At 39.3% G+C, this 18,196-nt stretch overlaps 1 protein-coding gene across 16 annotated transcripts in view; it reads left to right on the top strand.

Moving 5' to 3' along the window:
- afdna (afadin, adherens junction formation factor a) overlaps nucleotides 1-18,196 on the top strand; it is a 132,191-nt gene that overhangs the window by 79,235 nt on the left and 34,760 nt on the right. For 10 of the 16 annotated variants that reach the window (XM_048207524.1, XM_048207515.1, XM_048207523.1 and 7 more), the window contains 9 exons: nucleotides 1,884-2,089; nucleotides 5,359-5,379; nucleotides 6,189-6,334; nucleotides 8,502-8,596; nucleotides 9,183-9,448; nucleotides 11,351-11,494; nucleotides 11,849-12,047; nucleotides 12,378-12,481; nucleotides 14,216-14,296. In XM_048207524.1, the coding sequence (XP_048063481.1) occupies nucleotides 1,884-2,089; nucleotides 5,359-5,379; nucleotides 6,189-6,334; nucleotides 8,502-8,596; nucleotides 9,183-9,448; nucleotides 11,351-11,494; nucleotides 11,849-12,047; nucleotides 12,378-12,481; nucleotides 14,216-14,296 (1,262 nt within the window). The remainder of the gene's footprint in view (nucleotides 1-1,883; nucleotides 2,090-5,358; nucleotides 5,380-6,188; nucleotides 6,335-8,501; nucleotides 8,597-9,182; nucleotides 9,449-11,350; nucleotides 11,495-11,848; nucleotides 12,048-12,377; nucleotides 12,482-14,215; nucleotides 14,297-18,196) is intronic. The other 6 variants (XM_048207517.1, XM_048207528.1, XM_048207516.1 and 3 more) reach the window with 1 other exon arrangement.

Raw genomic sequence — 18,196 nt, 5'->3', positions numbered from 1 at the left:
TTTCTATTTGTGTACATGTTTTGCCATTGGCTTTTCTTGGGTGTTGCAGACACAACATAGCCGTGCATTCATTGGCTGTGCCGATAACAAAGCAAATCAGCAAGCTGATAATAGAAATCACTAATGGTTAGCTGCATCATAGATCAATGGATGGAAAGTATTGATGACTGCTAGAGAACCTGTTCTGTCAGTGTTCAGTCAGTTCAAGATAATTTATATTTTATTTATCTAAATTTTTCTCTGGAAAAATCATTGTTCATAAAAAGAATTATAATATATAACTGTCCCACCATGCCACTTGGTGGTGGGAGACAGAGATGTTCTTTTGTGTGAGGAAAAAATTAAATTAAATTAATAAAAAAAAACACAGGGCATATGTTGGCACATCACAACCCACAGCAAATAATCACTCACTATAAGTTTTGCTTGCATTTATACAATTTACATATTTATTTAGTTGAAAGCATCTCAAAATAAGATCACAAAGACCTGAGTTTAAATTGTTAAATGTTGTTTTATGTTATACATGTTGTATTATTTTATGTTAAATGTGTTATTTTAAAGGTGCAGTAAGCGATTTCTGGTAAACACTGTTGATATTTGAAATCACCAAAACAAACATGCCCCTATTCAAAAGGATCACAACACTTGATGCCTCTGCCTCCACGTTCACATACACACTATGCCACTCAGCCCTAGGGTATGATGTCATCAATATGTAAAGTAATTTGTGTTACTATGATTATTCAGGTCGAATATCTAATTGTTTTTAGCTCCTCTACTCCTTCAATGGCAAAGTCATCCCTTCCATCCCAAAAAACACCGTCATGAACAGCTCCCTACATAACACGATAGTTCAAATAACTAAGATATTACAAATGTGACTAGATGAAGGGGTTATAGCTTTCACTAAAATGGGAACCAAAGGAACAACCATATATTAGGAGTGCTTTCTCACTTTTCGGACACACTTTGGGAGCTGATGCTTGAAACGAGTGGTGGAGGAGGTTTAGACGTGAACAAACAAGCGAAGATGACACATTCAAGCAAAGACAGCATATCTTAGTTCTGTGAAACACAGCAAAACCAACATTACTCACAAAACAAGAAGAAATAAAGCAACCTCTGCATCCGTTTTTGGTCTCTCCAGTGCCGGAAATCTTCTCTGATATTAACTCGGGTCCTACCTCTTGTCCGATTGTAATCCTTCTTTTTAAAGTTATATTCCCCTGGCTTTTTCCTCTTTTGTATTTTCTCTACCATCTCTCTCTTTCTTTAGTCTTTCTTTTAATGTTTGTCTTGTGCACTGAGCTCCCTCTCCTCCCTCTCATGAGTGTATACGCCCCTTACTGCTAATTGGCAACTAGTGTGTTTTGGTGCTCGGTTGAATCCACTTTTTAACAGCGTTTTTCAAAAATCACTTACTGCACCTTTAAATTATGCATTATGTTTTGTGGTGTTATTTTTTATTTTATTTTTAGTCATAGTGTGTTATGCTTTGTATGTGTTGTTATATTATGTATTATTTTAAGTTATGTTTTGGGTTATTTGTTGTGTTATGTTGTTAGATTCAGTCTTGGTGTGGCAGAGCAGTGTTTAAAGAGCATATAAAAGCAAGATCCACGTAACATTTTTTGCAACAACATACACTTATTGCAGTTGGTTTTCACAGCTTTTTCACTGCCAGTTATAATAGTTATATTATAGCGTGAAATTAACAGTAACATGGCATTTACGGATCAGGTGACTGGCTCAAAAAAAAAAGAAAAATTAAAATGAATGGGCATGCTAAAATCTAGCACTCTTCTGATACATTAAAGCTTCTTGGTCCATCCCAATTAATACTCTTTTTGTTTCCCTTATCTCATGATTACCCCCCATAGCTGAAGATGCCTTCCTGTCTGCCATCATTAACTACACCAACAGCTCAACTGTGCACTTCAAGCTGTCTCCTACCTACGTTCTGTACATGACCTGCCGTTATGTCATGTCCAGCCAATACCGGCCCGACATCAGCCCCTCCGAGCGCACGCACAAGGTCATCGCCATTGTCAACAAGATGGTGAGCATGATGGAAGGAGTTATCCAGGTGGGTGTCGGCAATTTTTACTTGAATTATCTTCTGATACCTTATTTTTTACAATGGAATTTGTGTGTAACTTTATTATATTATAACTTTATTATTTATACTTTGACATGTTGCTGTAGCTCTGATGTAGAGATCTGTCTGTGGAGTTACATTATACATCATTTTGTAGTTGTAGTGTTAAAGCTTGTTTCACTCTGCTTTCATCGATTCAGGTCATTGCCTCAGCAAACAGTGCTTAAACTACTGCACTCAGTGTTTCCCCTGTGTTTGTTTGTATGTGAAATGTCTGTGCGTGTGTGTTTGTGTCTCTGTGCCTTGTTTTACCTGGTTCATGCGCCATATTTTCCCAGCAGCGCTTTCAACAGTTGCCAAACCGAGATGTATCGCCAGAAAAAAACAAAAAACAAAATTGTTCTTGCTGCTTCTGCAGGGGAAAGTGTTTGTATACACTACCTTTTAAAAGTTTTGGGTCTGTAAGATTTTTAAAAATGTTTTTGATAGAAGTCTCATATCTTCACCAAGGTTGCATTTATTTGATCAAAAATACAGTAAAATTGGGAAATACAGTGCTCAGCGTAAATGAGTACACCCCCATTGAAAAGTAACATTTTAAAGGTCCCGTTCTTCGTGATCCCATGTTTCAAACTTTAGTTAGTGTGTAATGTTGTTGTTAGAGTATAAATAAAATCTGTAAAATTTTAAAGCTCAAAGTTCAATGCCAAGCGAGATATTTTATTTAACAGAAGTCGCCTACATCGAACGGCCAGTTTGGACTACATCCCTCTACTTCCTTCTTTAATGACGTCACTAAAACAGTTTTTTGACTAACCTCCGCCCACAGGAATACACAAGAGTTGCGTTTGTAGAGTGTTTTTGTCGCCATGTCGTCGAAACGCTGTTATTTTCATCCCGCAGTCCAATCACCGGGTCTGATTCCGGCTCAAATTGATAGGGTAAAAATAAAGACACTTTTACAATAACACTGAGCGCGTGCATCTCCACGTTATGGTAAGAGGCGTGACCTTTCCGGGCAAGATGCGCTAAACTGCTGTCGAATCACAACACAGGAACCGCTGGCACAATCAGAACTCGTTACGTATTTCTGAAGGAGGGACTTCATAGAACAAGGAAGTCATCAGCCCGTTTTTATGACAGTGGAAACAGCGGTATACAGATAAGTAAATTATGTGAAAAAAAAAGTGTGTTTTTTTACACGCGAAACATGAACACATGTTATATTGCACACTATAAACAATCAAAGCTTCAAAAAAACACGAAAAACGGGACCTTTAAACAATATCTCAATGAACACAAAAACAGTTTCCAAAATGTTGACAAGACTAAGTTTTATATAACATCTGTTTAACTTATAACATGAAAGTAAGGTTAATAATGTAACTTAGAGAACAAAATGTTCAGTTTTACTCAAATTAGGGTGATGCAAAAATGAGTACACCCCACTGAAAGTCTCTGGAGCAATGCTACATTTTAGACTACAAATGTCTAATTTAACAAGAATTCAACCTCAGGTGAGTCTAATTATTCATTACACAGGTTTCCAACAGACAATTGACTATAAAAAGGATGTTAAAATCCTTTCTCATTTCATGCCGTCAGCAATGGCACCACATGAAAGAGAAGTCACAAGACCTCAAGAATGTCACAAGAATGCAAAGCTGAGTTTTCAGCATCAGTACTCAAATCTTCAGTGTCACATGATCCTTCTAATATGCTGATTTGCTGCTCAAAAACTTTTCTGATTATTATCAATGTTTAAAACAGTTGTGCCGTTTTAATATTTTTGTGGATATTTTTCAGGGTTCTTTGATAAATAGAAAGATCAAAAGAACTGTATCTATGAAAAAAAATCTATGATTTTTTTTAATTTGTTTTAATTTTTTCCTTTTGATCAATTTAATGCATCCTTGCTGAATAAAAGTATTAAATTCATTAAAAATTCATCTAAACTTAGACTCCAAACTTTTAAACAGTTGTGTATCTATCAGCAGTGCATTTTACATCATATCATGAATGAGACAAATTCTACAGAATAGTGAAATGGTTCACAGTAACGTCAATGAGTGGTCGTTGCTCATTTGCATAAAGTTAAACTTTTCTTGGCTGTGTCAAGTCACTGCATGTGCCCTCGTTGCATTGCAAATGTTCACTTTCGTCATTTTGCCACCACAAATGACTTTGAACGCCTCTTTACAGCTCAGAAATGAGGTCCACATGCTCTCTGTTTATGTTCTTTTTTTGGTCAGCGCCTGCAGTTTTTTTTTGAGTGGCCCACCCAGGTGTTCAAACTATATATCTCAAAGGCTAACTGCAATATTGAAATGCAAATAGTTTTTTAATAAATATTCAATGTCCATATTCCTTGTAACCAGACATTATTTGGGATTCAGCATCTAAAATGAGAGACATACTGTATCCGTTTATATATAAATGACAGTCTGTCTTTCATTTTAGATGCTGAATCCCAAATAATCAATAATCCCAAATCTGGTTAACAAGGAGTATCTTTAAATAATTCTGGTCTTTAAGAACCAACATTAGTATTATAATTCATTTAAAGGTTAATTTTCTTTTTCTGTATTTTATGGAAATCCAAAATCCTGTACATCCAAAATTGTGTACATTAGCTAAAAGTTAGGAGTTATTTTTCTTATTAATAATGTTGAAAACATCTGTGCTGCTTGATATTATATTTGTAGAAACGAATTTATTATTTGTAAAAAAGAATTTATTTATTTATTTGAAAGAAATCTAACATTATACATGTTTAATGTCATTTTTTTTTTATCAGTTTAATGCATCCTTGCTGAATGAAATTGTTAATTAGTACAGTTGTGTGAACGACCTCGTGCAACTTTTTTAAAAACACTTTCCCCTGTATCTACATAAACATTTCTGCAACGTTCCTGAAATCATTTATCTAGTGCCGTCCAGCAAGTGTTATCCTTGACATAAAAAAAAAAAACAGTTGTACTGGCAGCAACTGTACATATACAACTTCAAAAGGGAGAAAAATTGTGCTGGATAATTGGTTCCTAACAATGTGACGGATCCCACCACATAGAGTCAGAACGTAAAGTACGGCAGTGGGTGCAGATGATGTTGTGACCTGTTCTGTGTGAGCGTGAATGTCTGTGTTTACATGCCTGTGAATTCTGTCCATGCCATGGCTGTTGTTGACAGTCTCTCTCTCTGTCCTGTCGGATGTCTGTCTCCCCTCCTCCCCCCCCCAACACCTACTATCTCTACAGGAGATTGCTGAAGGTGATCAGGTAGGAGTTCGCACTGCTAGGGAGGCGTCTCATTCTTCCTGTCTCTCTCTCTGTTCTATCTGTCAGCTTTGCTCAGACTTCCATGCCTCTTTTATCCCCCATAACAGAAAGCAAACAACCCAAGCCAACTAAGTAATCCCTCCTCCTACAGCTGGACGCAATCGTTTATAACCCCTCATTATGACTCAACCTGGACCATGTGATACTAAAAAACAAACTCTGATTGCGGCAACATTTTAATTGCGGCATCTTCCATTTTTGACCTCTGCTTACTGCACTTCAGTGTGGATGAGAGACTACCCCATGTTCTTTTGCTTTGTTTGGAAACTTTTAATTTCCTTTTCATTTGACTTCATGTCTGTGGTTAACGTCATTGTTCTAATGGATGCGTTCTGTGGCCAGTATGACGTATTCTGGAGGGTCGTGGTGGGGCGGGGGGGTTGCTGTCGTCGTCATTACGTGGGATAGACAAGTGCGGGAATACACAGGGGTCCGGTTGGATCCGGACCGTGTGTATCCCCTCTCTGTGTTGCAGGGTTGTGGGATCCAGAGCAACCAGTCATCGCAGCTTCCCAGGCAGTCCTACCTAGCTTGAGCTAACTCTAACACATGAATGATTTCTACTTTGTCTGGACGCGGTGACTGGTTGTTGGAGGCCGGGAGGGTTGGACAGAGGCACATGTCTATCCTGGGAGTGCTACTCAGTGCTTCTCATGGCTGGAACTCTTTCCTTTTTTGTTTGTATGTTGGATTGTTTCGTTTTAGCTGTGTGTAACGACCCATCTCTGTGTTCGTCTGTCGTTGCACAGAAGCAGAAGAACATCGCCGGGGCACTGGCCTTCTGGATGGCTAATGCCTCAGAGCTGCTGAACTTCATCAAGCAGGACAAGGATCTGAGTCGCATCACGCTGGATGCACAGGATGTCCTCGCTCACCTGGTTCAGATGGCTTTCAAGTTAGTGCTTGCGTGTGTGTGTGTGAGTGTGTATATATAATGTATATGTGTGTGTTAAAAAAAAAAAGTTAAAAAAAATTAAAAAACATAAATGTCTTATTTATATACAGTGCTCAGCGTAAATGAGTACACTCCCTTTGAAAAGTAACATTTTAAGCAATATTTAAATGAACACAAAAAAAATTTCCAAAATGTTTACAAGACTAAGGTTAATATAACATCTGTTTAACTTATAACATGAAAGTAAGGTTAATAATATAACTTAGATTACACATTTTCAGTTTTTCTCAAATTAGGGTGATGCAAAAATGAGTACACCCCACAACAAAAACTACTACATCTAGTACTTTGTATGGCCTCCATGAATTTTAATGACAGCACCAAGTCTTCTAAGCATGGAATGAACAAGTTGGCGACATTTTGCAACATCTATCTTTTTCCATTCTTCAAGAATGACCTCTTTTACAGACTGGATGCTGGATGGAGAGTGATGCTCAACAGAATTCCCCATAGGTGTTCGATTGGGTTCAGATCAGGAGACATACTTGTCCACTGAATCACTTTCACCCTGTTCTTCTTCAGAAATCCAACAGTGGCCTTAGATGTGTGTTTAGGATCATTGTAATGTTGGAAAAGTGCACGACGACCAAGGGCACGGAGTGATGGTAGCATCATCTTTCAGTATAGAGCAGTACATCTGTGAATTCATGATGTCATCAATGAAATGCAGCTCCCCGACACCAGCAGCACTCATGCAGCCCCACATAAGGACACTGCCACCAACATGTTTCACTGTAGGCACCATGCATTTTTCTTTGTATTCCTCACCTTGTATTCCTCACCTATGCAACGCCATACAGTTTTGAAGCCATCAGTTATCTTGGTCTCATCAGTCCAGAGTATAGAGTCCCAGTAGTCTTCATCTTTGTCAGCATGAGCCTAGGCGGGCTTTTTTGTGCCTGGGCTTTAGGAGAGGCTTCTTTCGTGGACGGCACCCATGCATGCCATTCCTCTGCAGCATATGCCGTATTGTGTCACGGGAAATAGCCATCCCAGTTTGGCTTTCTACTTCTTTAGATAACTGCAGTGAACTTTCATGCTGATTTTCTTTAACCCTTCTCATCAGAAGACGCTCCTGTCGAGGTGTTAACTTCCGTGGACGACCTGGACGTCTCTGTGAGATGGAAACTTTTGCTAGAGTATTCTGACTGATTAGTAAAGCTTTGCTGATCTACTTGTAGCCTTCACCTTTCTGGTGTAAAGAAATTATTTTTTTTTTTTTTTTTTTTTTTAAATAATTATTTCTCTTCCCTGTGGTGCCATTGCTGACAGCATGAAATGGGAAGGGGTTTTAACTGTCTGCTGGACACCTGTGTAATGAAAAATTAGACTCGCCTGTGGTCGAATTCTTGTTAAATTAAACATTTGTAGTCTAAAATTTGGCTTTGCTCCAGAGACTTTCAGTGGTGTCTACCTATTTTTGCATCACCCTAATTTGAGTAAAACTGAAAATTTTGAACTCTAAGTTATATTATTAACCTTACTTTCATGTTATAAGTTAAACAGGTGTTATATAAAACTTAGTCTTTTGGAAATTGTTTTTGTGTTCATTGAGATATTGTTTAAAATGTTGCTTTTCAAAGGGGGTGTACTCATTTATGCTGAGCTCTGTATTTATTTCATAATATATTTTCAATAAAATGTACTAATTTAAAATTCTAATTTATATATACATAAATTTCAGCACTATTTCCATGTCATATAAAGAGTAATTTATAATTTAATTGTATTTGGTCAGTGGTCAATTACAAAAGTGATTTGTAAAATTTGACCTTGTTCATACTGTGTTCCTGTAACCATTATCAGGTGGCAGGAAGTGCTGAATGTAAGGAATGTTCTGGGTCTGGCTTGTATTGGCTGAGCTGTAGTTTGGGTGTATGAGAGAGAGTTACGGTCCTGGGGCCGGTTTTCAGCACAAACAATGCGGTCGGAGGGCCTCAGTTTCATTAAGCACTGGAATGACCAGCTGAAACAACTGTGCTTTTGTGCGGGCCGTGCGGTTTGTGAAGCGGCCAGGTCTCAGATTTACTGTGGGATTCTACAGGAAGTTCCTTTAGGCCCTTGCTGGTTGATAAATATGGACAATAAATAATGTGTCTTCCTGCAGGTACTTGGTGCACTGCCTGCAGTCGGATCTGAATAACTACATGCCAGCTTTCCTGGAAGATCCTGACGAACAGAACCCACAGAGGCCCAAGATAGGTGAGCAGAGACCCAAGCTTACATTTTCAGATGCACAACCATAGCTTTTTTTGACCTAGCATGTATGAGTATGAGTAGATAGGTACACTTAACTTGTGTTTAAAGGATGAAACATATTTTGTCTTAGTTGGAAGTGAATTGAAATAGTTGTGGGACCACCTAGTGGTGGTTTTGAAACTCAACAGCAGAAGTGCTCTGGCCAAAACAGTGATATTTCAGTTCCTTTACGGGAATTTACAGCGTCTTATATTCTCTCTTATCTTGGTCATTGTAGACTAAGTAGGACAAACATGCCCACTTGACTAGAACAATGTCAACATCTTAAGCTACACAAGTTTCCCAACCCTTTTTACAAGGGAACCTAATTTTAAATGTGAGGCACATCAGGGACCACCCATAAATAAACATTCTTTCAAAGGGAATATTTAAAAAACAAAAATGCATTTAGTAAATAATTGTCCCAGCTAATGGCGATAGCTCCTTAACATTGCACGATTTTAATTACAAATAAAATAAATACAAGAATGATGGTACCTTTTCTGTTTATACTGCATTAAAAAGCCCTGACTTTCCTTGTTTGCCACAGACGACGTTCTGCACACTCTGACGGGCGCCATGTCCCTTCTGCGGCGGTGCAGAGTCAACGCAGCCCTCACCATCCAGCTGTTCTCTCAGCTCTTCCACTTCATCAATATGTGGCTCTTTAACAAGCTGGTGACTGAGGCTGACTCGGGCCTGTGCTCGCACTACTGGGGTGCCATCCTACGACAACAGCTCAGCCATATCGAGGCATGGGCTGAGAAACAGGGATTGGAGCTGGCTGCAGACTGTCACCTCAGCCGCATAGTCCAGGTACCACTCACAAATATATATACTGTTATACTTAAACTTATCAAGACCTTCTGTAGAGTTGCATTTTTATTTATGCATTATTTTTTTTATTGCTGTTTTTAATTAAGCTATTATAAGTTAGTGGTTATAAGATACTGGTTATGTTTACCACACCCGAAACCGTTGTTTACTACAACCCAAACCATTACAGACACATTTTGTCATTTTTAGACATTAAACAAGACATTATCTGGTCCAAATATTTAGTCTTTTTATTAGAGATTTTTTTTGTAACTATATTTGACAGCATTTTCATAAATTGCATTTCTATAGACCAGTGGTTCCCAATTTTTTTTAGAATGGTGGCATTTAACATCCTTCTGCGTACCCCCTTTCTTCAACTTAGACTGCAGTCACACCTTTTCCATTAAGGGACAATATTTGGCCCCTTAAATTGATATTCAGGTGCCTTTTTACCTATATAAAGATGGTTTTCTAACCCTATTAAATGTATGTGTCATGTTTTGTCAAATTCTGAAAATTCCATTAATTTAATTATTAATTTATTAAATAAAGCAATAAATTAAACTAAATCAATAGTTTAAATCAAATCAAATGAGTATCAACAAAATCTGTCTTTGCACTGCAGTGGCACAAACAGCATCTAGATGTATTTACACACTGTTTAATGTTGCTCAGAGGTGGCCTGAATGCAAATACAATGGCATAAATAATGTTATGAGATGATGTTTTAAATAAAAAATGTTCAATATAGAAATATGGAATGATCAGCTTTGACTGCAAAAGATGAGGTACTTTGATTGGATGTCATGTATTTGACTTGTAATGGCTACCATTTTCCTGTTTTTACACTAGATGCTGCATTTTGCCTGTTAGAAATACGTGCTGGGTTTTAATGTTATTTTAAGGTGGGGTAGAATTAAATGAATGGCAAAACTCAGCATTTTGTTCACGTACCCCCTCTGTCACCACACATTCTGCAGTTTGGAAACCACTGCTATTGACTAAACCTAATCCTAAAACACAATCGAGACATGAATTGCCCCACTTATGAACCTTTTTTCTTGTGGGCACATCCACATAAAAAGCTCTTTCTATTCTTTTGCAAACATTTACCCCCACAACATCAGCAAAACATGTGTGTACATGCACAACAGGATTATTATCCCTTGAGCTGTTTTGAGTTGCTTTCTTATGGCTTAGTCTGTTGTGTAAATTTATGATTGTTTTTTATAAGATGGAGGAACATCATGTGACCTTAGGTTATGTTGCCTGTTCATGCTTTCACTAATCTTTTGTGTTCCAGTGTAGGGGTAGTTGATAATTAACAAAGGCAACTTTCCCAACATCAAGATTTTAGCTTAAAATGTGCATGAATGTACAGTATAAGAGAAAGTATATGTTTAATGTGTTATGTTTTTGACAGTTTTTCATCACCAGATTTTGAAAGTTCACTTGAATTCTCTCAGTGTGACAGTGGATTTCTTTTAGAAGTACAAATATTTTAATTCAATCATGATATCATAAAAAATGCTGTTTTAAATGTGACATTGCTGTCAAGTGACAGTGATTTTTTTTTTTTTTTTTTTTTTTTTTTATATATATTTTACAGCAAATTTTGTGCAAACATAAATATGATTGTATTGCCATCAGTGTTTTTTAAACTGTGGTGCACTTACCACCAGTGGCATGCAGAGATGTTTAATTTTATATATAAACATGATATAAACAAATTTACTATAGTTTTGTCCATCTAACACCCCAATGCAAATACTACATTCTGTCTTAGAGGGAGCACTGGTAGCGACTTGGTGATATTCTGGTTTGATTGAAGGTTGTACTTGTGCTGAAAGGTTTAAAAACCACTGTCCTAATTTGATGACTGACCCTCTGTCTCTCAAGGCAACGACCCTCCTCACAATGGACAAATACTCCATGCAAGACGTGCAGAACATAAACAACACCTGCTTCAAGCTCAACTCTTTGCAGCTCAATGCTCTGCTGAGCAACTACCACTGTGCTCCCGATGAACCCTACATTCCTCCTGTAAGTGAACTGTCTTATTTGGGCTGTGTAGTCCTGGTCTGATGACATGTGTCCTTTTTTTAATAAACTGAACCAGGTGTGCAGCTTTTACAGTAGCTCTGCTCATTTCCTTCAACCTCAGGGTTTCTCATAAAATGACCTTCTTGTTTGTTTGAAATATCACACTCATTACTGTAAAAGTGCTGATGTTATCCATTGTAGAACTTCTCCCTGACTGAATTAAACGCACCGCATTTTTTCATAACTCACTCTACTAAGATATACAACATGGATGGAGGAGAAAAGCAGCAGCACGTCAAGTTTTGCTAAAGTTCTTATGTAACATCATGATCATTGTCCCCTTCATGCCCACAGGAGCTGATCGATCACGTGGTGGCTGTGGCAGAGAACACGGCGGACGAACTGGCCCGAAGTGATGGGCGGGAAGTACAGCTAGAAGAGGACCCTGACCTCCAGCTGCCTTTCCTACTGCCCGAGGATGGCTACTCGTGCGATGTGGTGCGGAACATTCCCAACGGATTCCAAGAGTTCCTAGAGCCACTTTGTCAGAGAGGTACGGACAATAAACAGACTGCTGCGACTCACTAAATGAGTTTCAGAGTGTTTGATGTCAATTGTGGTGTGCACAGTGAGTATCAGGTGGATGGTGAATCAGAGGTTGTTGCGTTTGTTTGTTCAAGGCTGACGCGATGTCAGTGGAATGTGGTTTGTTAAGGTTCTGTACAAAAGTCTGTTTGCTGCCATTCCTATCAGTATTTGTTTTTTGCAAGAGAGTGAGAGTGTGTGTGTGTTTTTACAGGTGTGTGACAAAGACTGTGAGAGACCAATGGATTTCAAGTTTTACGTTTGGTGGATATGTTTTGATCCGCTTGTTCTCCTCCAGGTTTCTGTAGATTGATCCCGCATCCACGCTCTCCAGGAACTTGGACCATCTACTTCGAAGGAGCCGATTGCGACAGTCATTTCTCAGCTGACACATCAGAACTGGTAAGTTATAATGTCATTTGGATGGATGGATGGATGGATGGATGGATGGATGGATGGGTAGATGGGTAGATGAGTAGATTGACAGATGGGTTGATAGTAGATAGATGGGTAAATAGATAAATAGAAAGGTGGATGGATGGATGAGTAGATGGATAGATAGATAGATAGATAGATAGATAGATAGATAGATAGATAGATAGATAGATAGATAGATAGATAGATAGATAGATAGATAGATAGATAGATAGATAGATAGATAGATAGATAGATAGATAGATAGATAGATAGATAGATAGATAGATAGATAATCTTTTTACAAATGGAATAGTGACACTAAAGAAATACTTTCAAAACTGCACCAGGGAATGTCTGATATCAGTTGCCAGTATGTGTTTTGTCAGAATAACATTCTCTTAGATTCCAGCCAACACCAATTACACCACAGCACCACAGGACAATATTTGACCATAGGACTGGCTGTAAATAATATCCTTCTCCTCACCCTGAACACGCAAAGCCCTTAATTACTCCTCCTTCCCTGTAATTAGTCCGTTTTACGGTCTCTCGTATTTTTACGTAAGTGGATTTTTTACGTAATGTCATAATCTCATATTTTTTATTTATTTATTTTTTACATAATGTTGGTCCACCCCACAGCAGACCAAGCTGGAGCTCAGAGCACATTTAAATACCACACAGAAATCTAATGAACGCAGCTTGGTCGTGTGCCAGACCAACCCACCCGCTCCCACATCCCTTTCTTATGGCCGTCCCAGGACCAATTCTTAGCGTAAAACTCACACATTGTAAATGTGAGATTGACCTGAAAATCAAAATGGATTGCCATTCCTGGTCTTACTGTACATGATTCAGCACACATTATTTTGAAAGATAAAAGATGTTTATAATCAAGACATCTTGGCCCAGGAAAAATGTTCACCAATAGCAAAATAGGTATTCAGACACCGTTTTAGGCAACTATTGTAGCTGATAGCTGCTTTTCTAAACTCTTGCCAATGTATTATGTATGTATGTATCCTAGTCCACATTATTATTAAAAATAACATTACCTTATGTTTTTTTCCCCCATTTTTCCACATTGAATGTTCTTTCACTCAGAAACATTAAGAAAGTAAAATACACTTTTTTTGAGACTTTTTGAAAACATGCTGTCCCAGATAATATTTTTGAAGAGAACATGCTTTAGCAAAGCTAAAGACACTTGCCCTCTTACCTTTTGCATGCAGGGAGTTTTCTTTTTTACCCAACCAATTAAACAAATTCTGCCCCCACCCCCCATGCTCTTCTCAACAATGTGGATGGGTAACATAGCTGAAGTTCCCTGTGCAATGAATGTGTGCCATGTGCAGCGTTTACGCAGTGGGGCTCACTAAAGGAAAGGCTGTGGCACAGTGCCTCTGTGGGAAGCTGGTCTCTTTCTCCCAGGCCCGGCCTGTGCATAAGCGAGTCTACTGAGGCCTGATGCACTCTGGAGCCGACGCATGTGGCTTTCATTCTTGACTCGTCTCCAGAGCCCGCCGTTTCGCTCTGCGGTCGGCTGCGCTCTGAGAACCAGCAGTGGCAGAACCTCCCTAATTCTCCCTCCTCCTCCTCCTCTTAGCTCAGTTTGCTCTAGGAACGGCCACCAGAAACAGCTCCCAGAAGCAGTGTGGACCTAAAGTTGAAGATACAGTACTTTTCACAAGTAAACTCACCTGTCTTCTCTCTCCACAGCCAATGCGGAAGGAACCGGAAATTGTGACCGTGACTTTGAAGAAACACAATGGGATGGGCCTCAGTATTGTGGCGGCCAAGGTAAGAGACAGTTATTTTATTTCTTTTTGGGGGTATATAATATTGCCCCACTTTCAATTTCTTCATCTTGCAGGGGTCTTAGTGCTGTAACAGGGATTAAATGATCTAAATCCTCGAGGAGGGCATTTGGTTTTGGCTCTAATCTAGGTCCGATAGCATTTTGATGCAGTTTTAAGAGTTTTTGAGGAACCATTTTGGTTCCTGATGTTGGTAGCTGCTATAATCTGAGTGGGCAGTAAAGATGTGGCATAGTTTGCCAGGCTCAGATCATAACAGACGGTCCAAACAGGCATGTGCTTTTTAGAGGACACACTTGATTTGGTTCAGTCACAAGCTGGTCTGTGTGCTTGTCAAACATTCAAATTCAAAGCGAAGTCATAAGCAAATCATTTCTGTTTCCGTGTCGGACAGAGCGTTGTTCTAGTCCGCTGCTTTCAGCAGAAGGAAATGTCTTTTGGGTCGTCACAACTTTCACAAAATGCGGTTGTTTATGTTAGAGTTTATGGCAAAATTAAAGAGTTATATATTCAATGTTCTGGCAGGTTTCCACCAGTTGCTTTCGTCAGCATAGAAAGATCAGTTTCGATGTCAACATTGCATGTTAGGGTTTTGTTTATACTCTAAACTCTTATTAGTAATGACTGCTATATGCAGTTAGAACACGAACCAGTTACTGCGCAAGAAAATGTTCATTTTTCATAGTGGGTTTTATGGAACAGACAGTTGCATTTCAGTAGCCTGTGTTTCACCACTTTGGTGGACAGAAGAACCTTTTTTCCCCACCAGATGTGCGTCAGGTTCAGGGGAGGTGGAGAAGGGGGCTAACAGGAACTGTTTATTTTCATAGCAAAGCCTCCCCTTTACTGCTTCTATTTTCATCTCTTAGTGTCTCTGAGGAAGCATGAAGTTTGGTAGAGGTAGACTGGAGGAAAAGAAGGGAGGGAAGGAGTGAAAAATGGGAGGAGAAGGAAAGGAGGAGTGAATAAGGGGTGTAAGGCACGCTCGGGGACAAAGGGGAGGATCTAAAGAGGAGAGACGGTTTGTCCCGGTGTGAAGCTAGTTGGGACGCAGCTGGGAGCAGCGTTAAAACTTCACCTAACTGTTAGTGAGTTGTGGGAGTTTCTCTTGCATAACAGTCTGGATGTGGTATTTCCTACACTGGCTTCAGATATTTGCATATGGTGTTTAAAATGTAGCCCAGGAGTCGCTCCTCAGTAGACCTGCCTGCTTTGAAAGAGTTGGATAAGTTTTCCTGGACCGCTATTATTTGATTCCTCAGTTCAGTCTCGACTCCGGAGAGGAGGGCAGTACCATGTGGTTCTCTGTGGTCGGGAGGAAGGAGCCGGTAAGAAACCACTTGACATGGAGTGTGTGTCTTTTTGTTCATGTGGGAGAGTGAGCAAGTAAACGCCGAGAGATTAATAGTGTGCTAAAAAGACATCACAGTGACTTTAGTTTGTTTATACTTTGCCGTCAGGGTGGTACTTCACAGGAAGGTTCAATTTGGTAACATTATTTAAATGCATTGGGGATCATGAGCTACAAATGAGTAAATGTTCTTTTAATCTTGGTTAATTTAAATTCATAACAGTGGTATTATTAATGATTTAATTTATAAATATATTAGCATATGTACAAAATTAACATTAACAAAGATTAATAGTGTGGAAGTGGTGTAAATTGTTTTTATTTTCGTAATTTCATGACAGTTGAATTGAATTAGTTCATTATAAATGCCAGACGAGACACTTGTACACATTAATTCCAGCGAATGTTATCAAGTGTTAGAAAGCAAGGTTTTGCTAATGTAAACAGAGTCATGTGTCCAGACTGCACAAACATGCACATACACGTTGTACAGGTGGTACATTTTCTCTACTGGCTCTCGCCACATATTTAAATCATTATCAGTTTATGTACAAAAACACACGTAGGACCGAATGTTACAGTAATGTTGTAGCAAGGTGCATATCTCCATTTCATTCTGTTTATTTGAGAAAACTCTGTACTTTGCATTTCTACTTTTTCAACCGCAGATATGCGTGGTTGTGCACAGCGGTATCTTGTAATCAGGGTCACAGGGATAATGATTACAAGCTCTGAACATTGAGTTCCCCATTATGTATCCCAGTATTAGTGACTCATCATCACTTGTTGCAAACAATCCAGTGGGGTCGGTCCAGCTGGATGGTCGCGCTACTGTTGCAGGACTTGATTTTCTCAGGCTGCAGATGTTTGTGCGATAACAGCTCTTTTGGGATGGTGTTGAGTTTCAGGGGAAAGAACAAGGGAAATCCTGACCTCCATACCTCACACTGATGAGTGGCTACCTTACATTTTCCCACTGAATTTTGCTTCGGCACCAAAATAAGTTGTTTCCACAAGAATCAAAGCCTCCTGGATCGGTCTTCTGTTTTATTGCAGAACTTCTCAAGGCAAAACTCAATTTTTTGTTTGTTTGTGTAATTGATTTGTAGCACAATAGCTCACTGACTTCCTTCTCTGTGGGCTTCTTGATCCTCATGTATGACAACAATGGAAGGATGTGTGACTCCCTTACGCGAGCCTGAATTTCCTGAGGACTCTTGAGAGTGGAGAACATGGTGTTTTCTCTAAGTTTTCTCATGTTATGTCTCCTAATCTTTTATTAATCTGAACTGATATGAAGTGAAACCATTGTGACGCTTTGTTTTAGATCACAGGTTCAAAAGAGAACATGACCATGAAAACATTTTTTGACTGTAGGGATTTAGGACTCAGTGTTCACTTTCTAGTGGCTAGGGGTGGGATCTTTTGACAGGTGTTGGTGCAGACTCTACTCAAGAATTAGTTTACTTCAGTCCTGAGGCAAAATGAAACCTGACAAGCCCCTACAATTGTCCAAATAGAGATGCTTCAAACTGTCAGATTGCATTCATCAAGATGTGACATTTCATACTTTGACAGAGATAGCAGAAGGGATGAGTCGGGAATTGTGACCCATTGGAAGACTATCTTCCATTTAAAAGTTTGCAGATGTGTTGAACAGGAAGGAACTATCTTAGTACATGAGAGGACTACAACCAAGTTGTCAGTTAGTAAAACTTGAAGATATTGTTATGTTTGAAGCAAAGGATGTCAAGCTTGCACGTAAAACCAAACCCTTAAATTAAGCTATGACTCATGTCTTGGACATAATTCTGTCCCTTTACAGAAAAATATTCAGAGGAGAGACGTTTCCTTTGTGTCCAGAAATGGAGCTGTCTTTTAAATGCACCGCCAGAGGACCATGAAGGAAGACAGACCTCTTTGTTTGGTCTTTCTTAACTGAAGCAAGTAGCCCAAGAGTCTGCAGATCATTAGAGCCGGAATGGAGGCCACTCAGACGTGATGAAGTCCGTCGGCTGAAAGCAGCTCATTATTGAAAGCCTCTTGTGTTAGTCATGATATTTTGCACCCACCATTAGCCGACAGCCTGAGCAGTCCATCTGTCTTCCATCCGTCTAGACGTGACAGTAAGGACCGGCTATGTTCAGGAGTGCACTACTGTCCCGGCTGCTTTTTTTTTTCAGAGTGCTGTGTTTGTTGTGGGTGATTAATCAGGGCAGGAAATTATGTGGTGGGTCAAGTTTCAGTGAATGGATGTATTTTTTGTTTTTCTAGTGCCCTGTGGACTCCACCATCTCTGTCAGAGGTCAGGCACTGCCTTGACTCCCTGGGGCTGTTAACAAATTACACTCAGCCATTTATGTCTACACGTGCAGCTCCCTGAAGACTTGATTTGCCAATCACATCCACAACCATAAACCTTGAACAGGAAGCTGTGCGTTTGGGGTACGGTCTCCACAAGTGTTTTGAAACTGAAGAGGGGGGAGCACGAGGACTGAAGTTCAATTCTACCTCTGTTGCAAGGCACTCCTC

Source organism: Megalobrama amblycephala, linkage group LG11 (genome assembly GCF_018812025.1).
Source record: "Megalobrama amblycephala isolate DHTTF-2021 linkage group LG11, ASM1881202v1, whole genome shotgun sequence".
NCBI classification, from domain to species: domain Eukaryota; kingdom Metazoa; phylum Chordata; class Actinopteri; order Cypriniformes; family Xenocyprididae; genus Megalobrama; species Megalobrama amblycephala.
The sequence above is the reverse complement of the archived record's forward strand: the minus strand, read 5'-3'. Positions and strand labels throughout refer to the sequence as shown.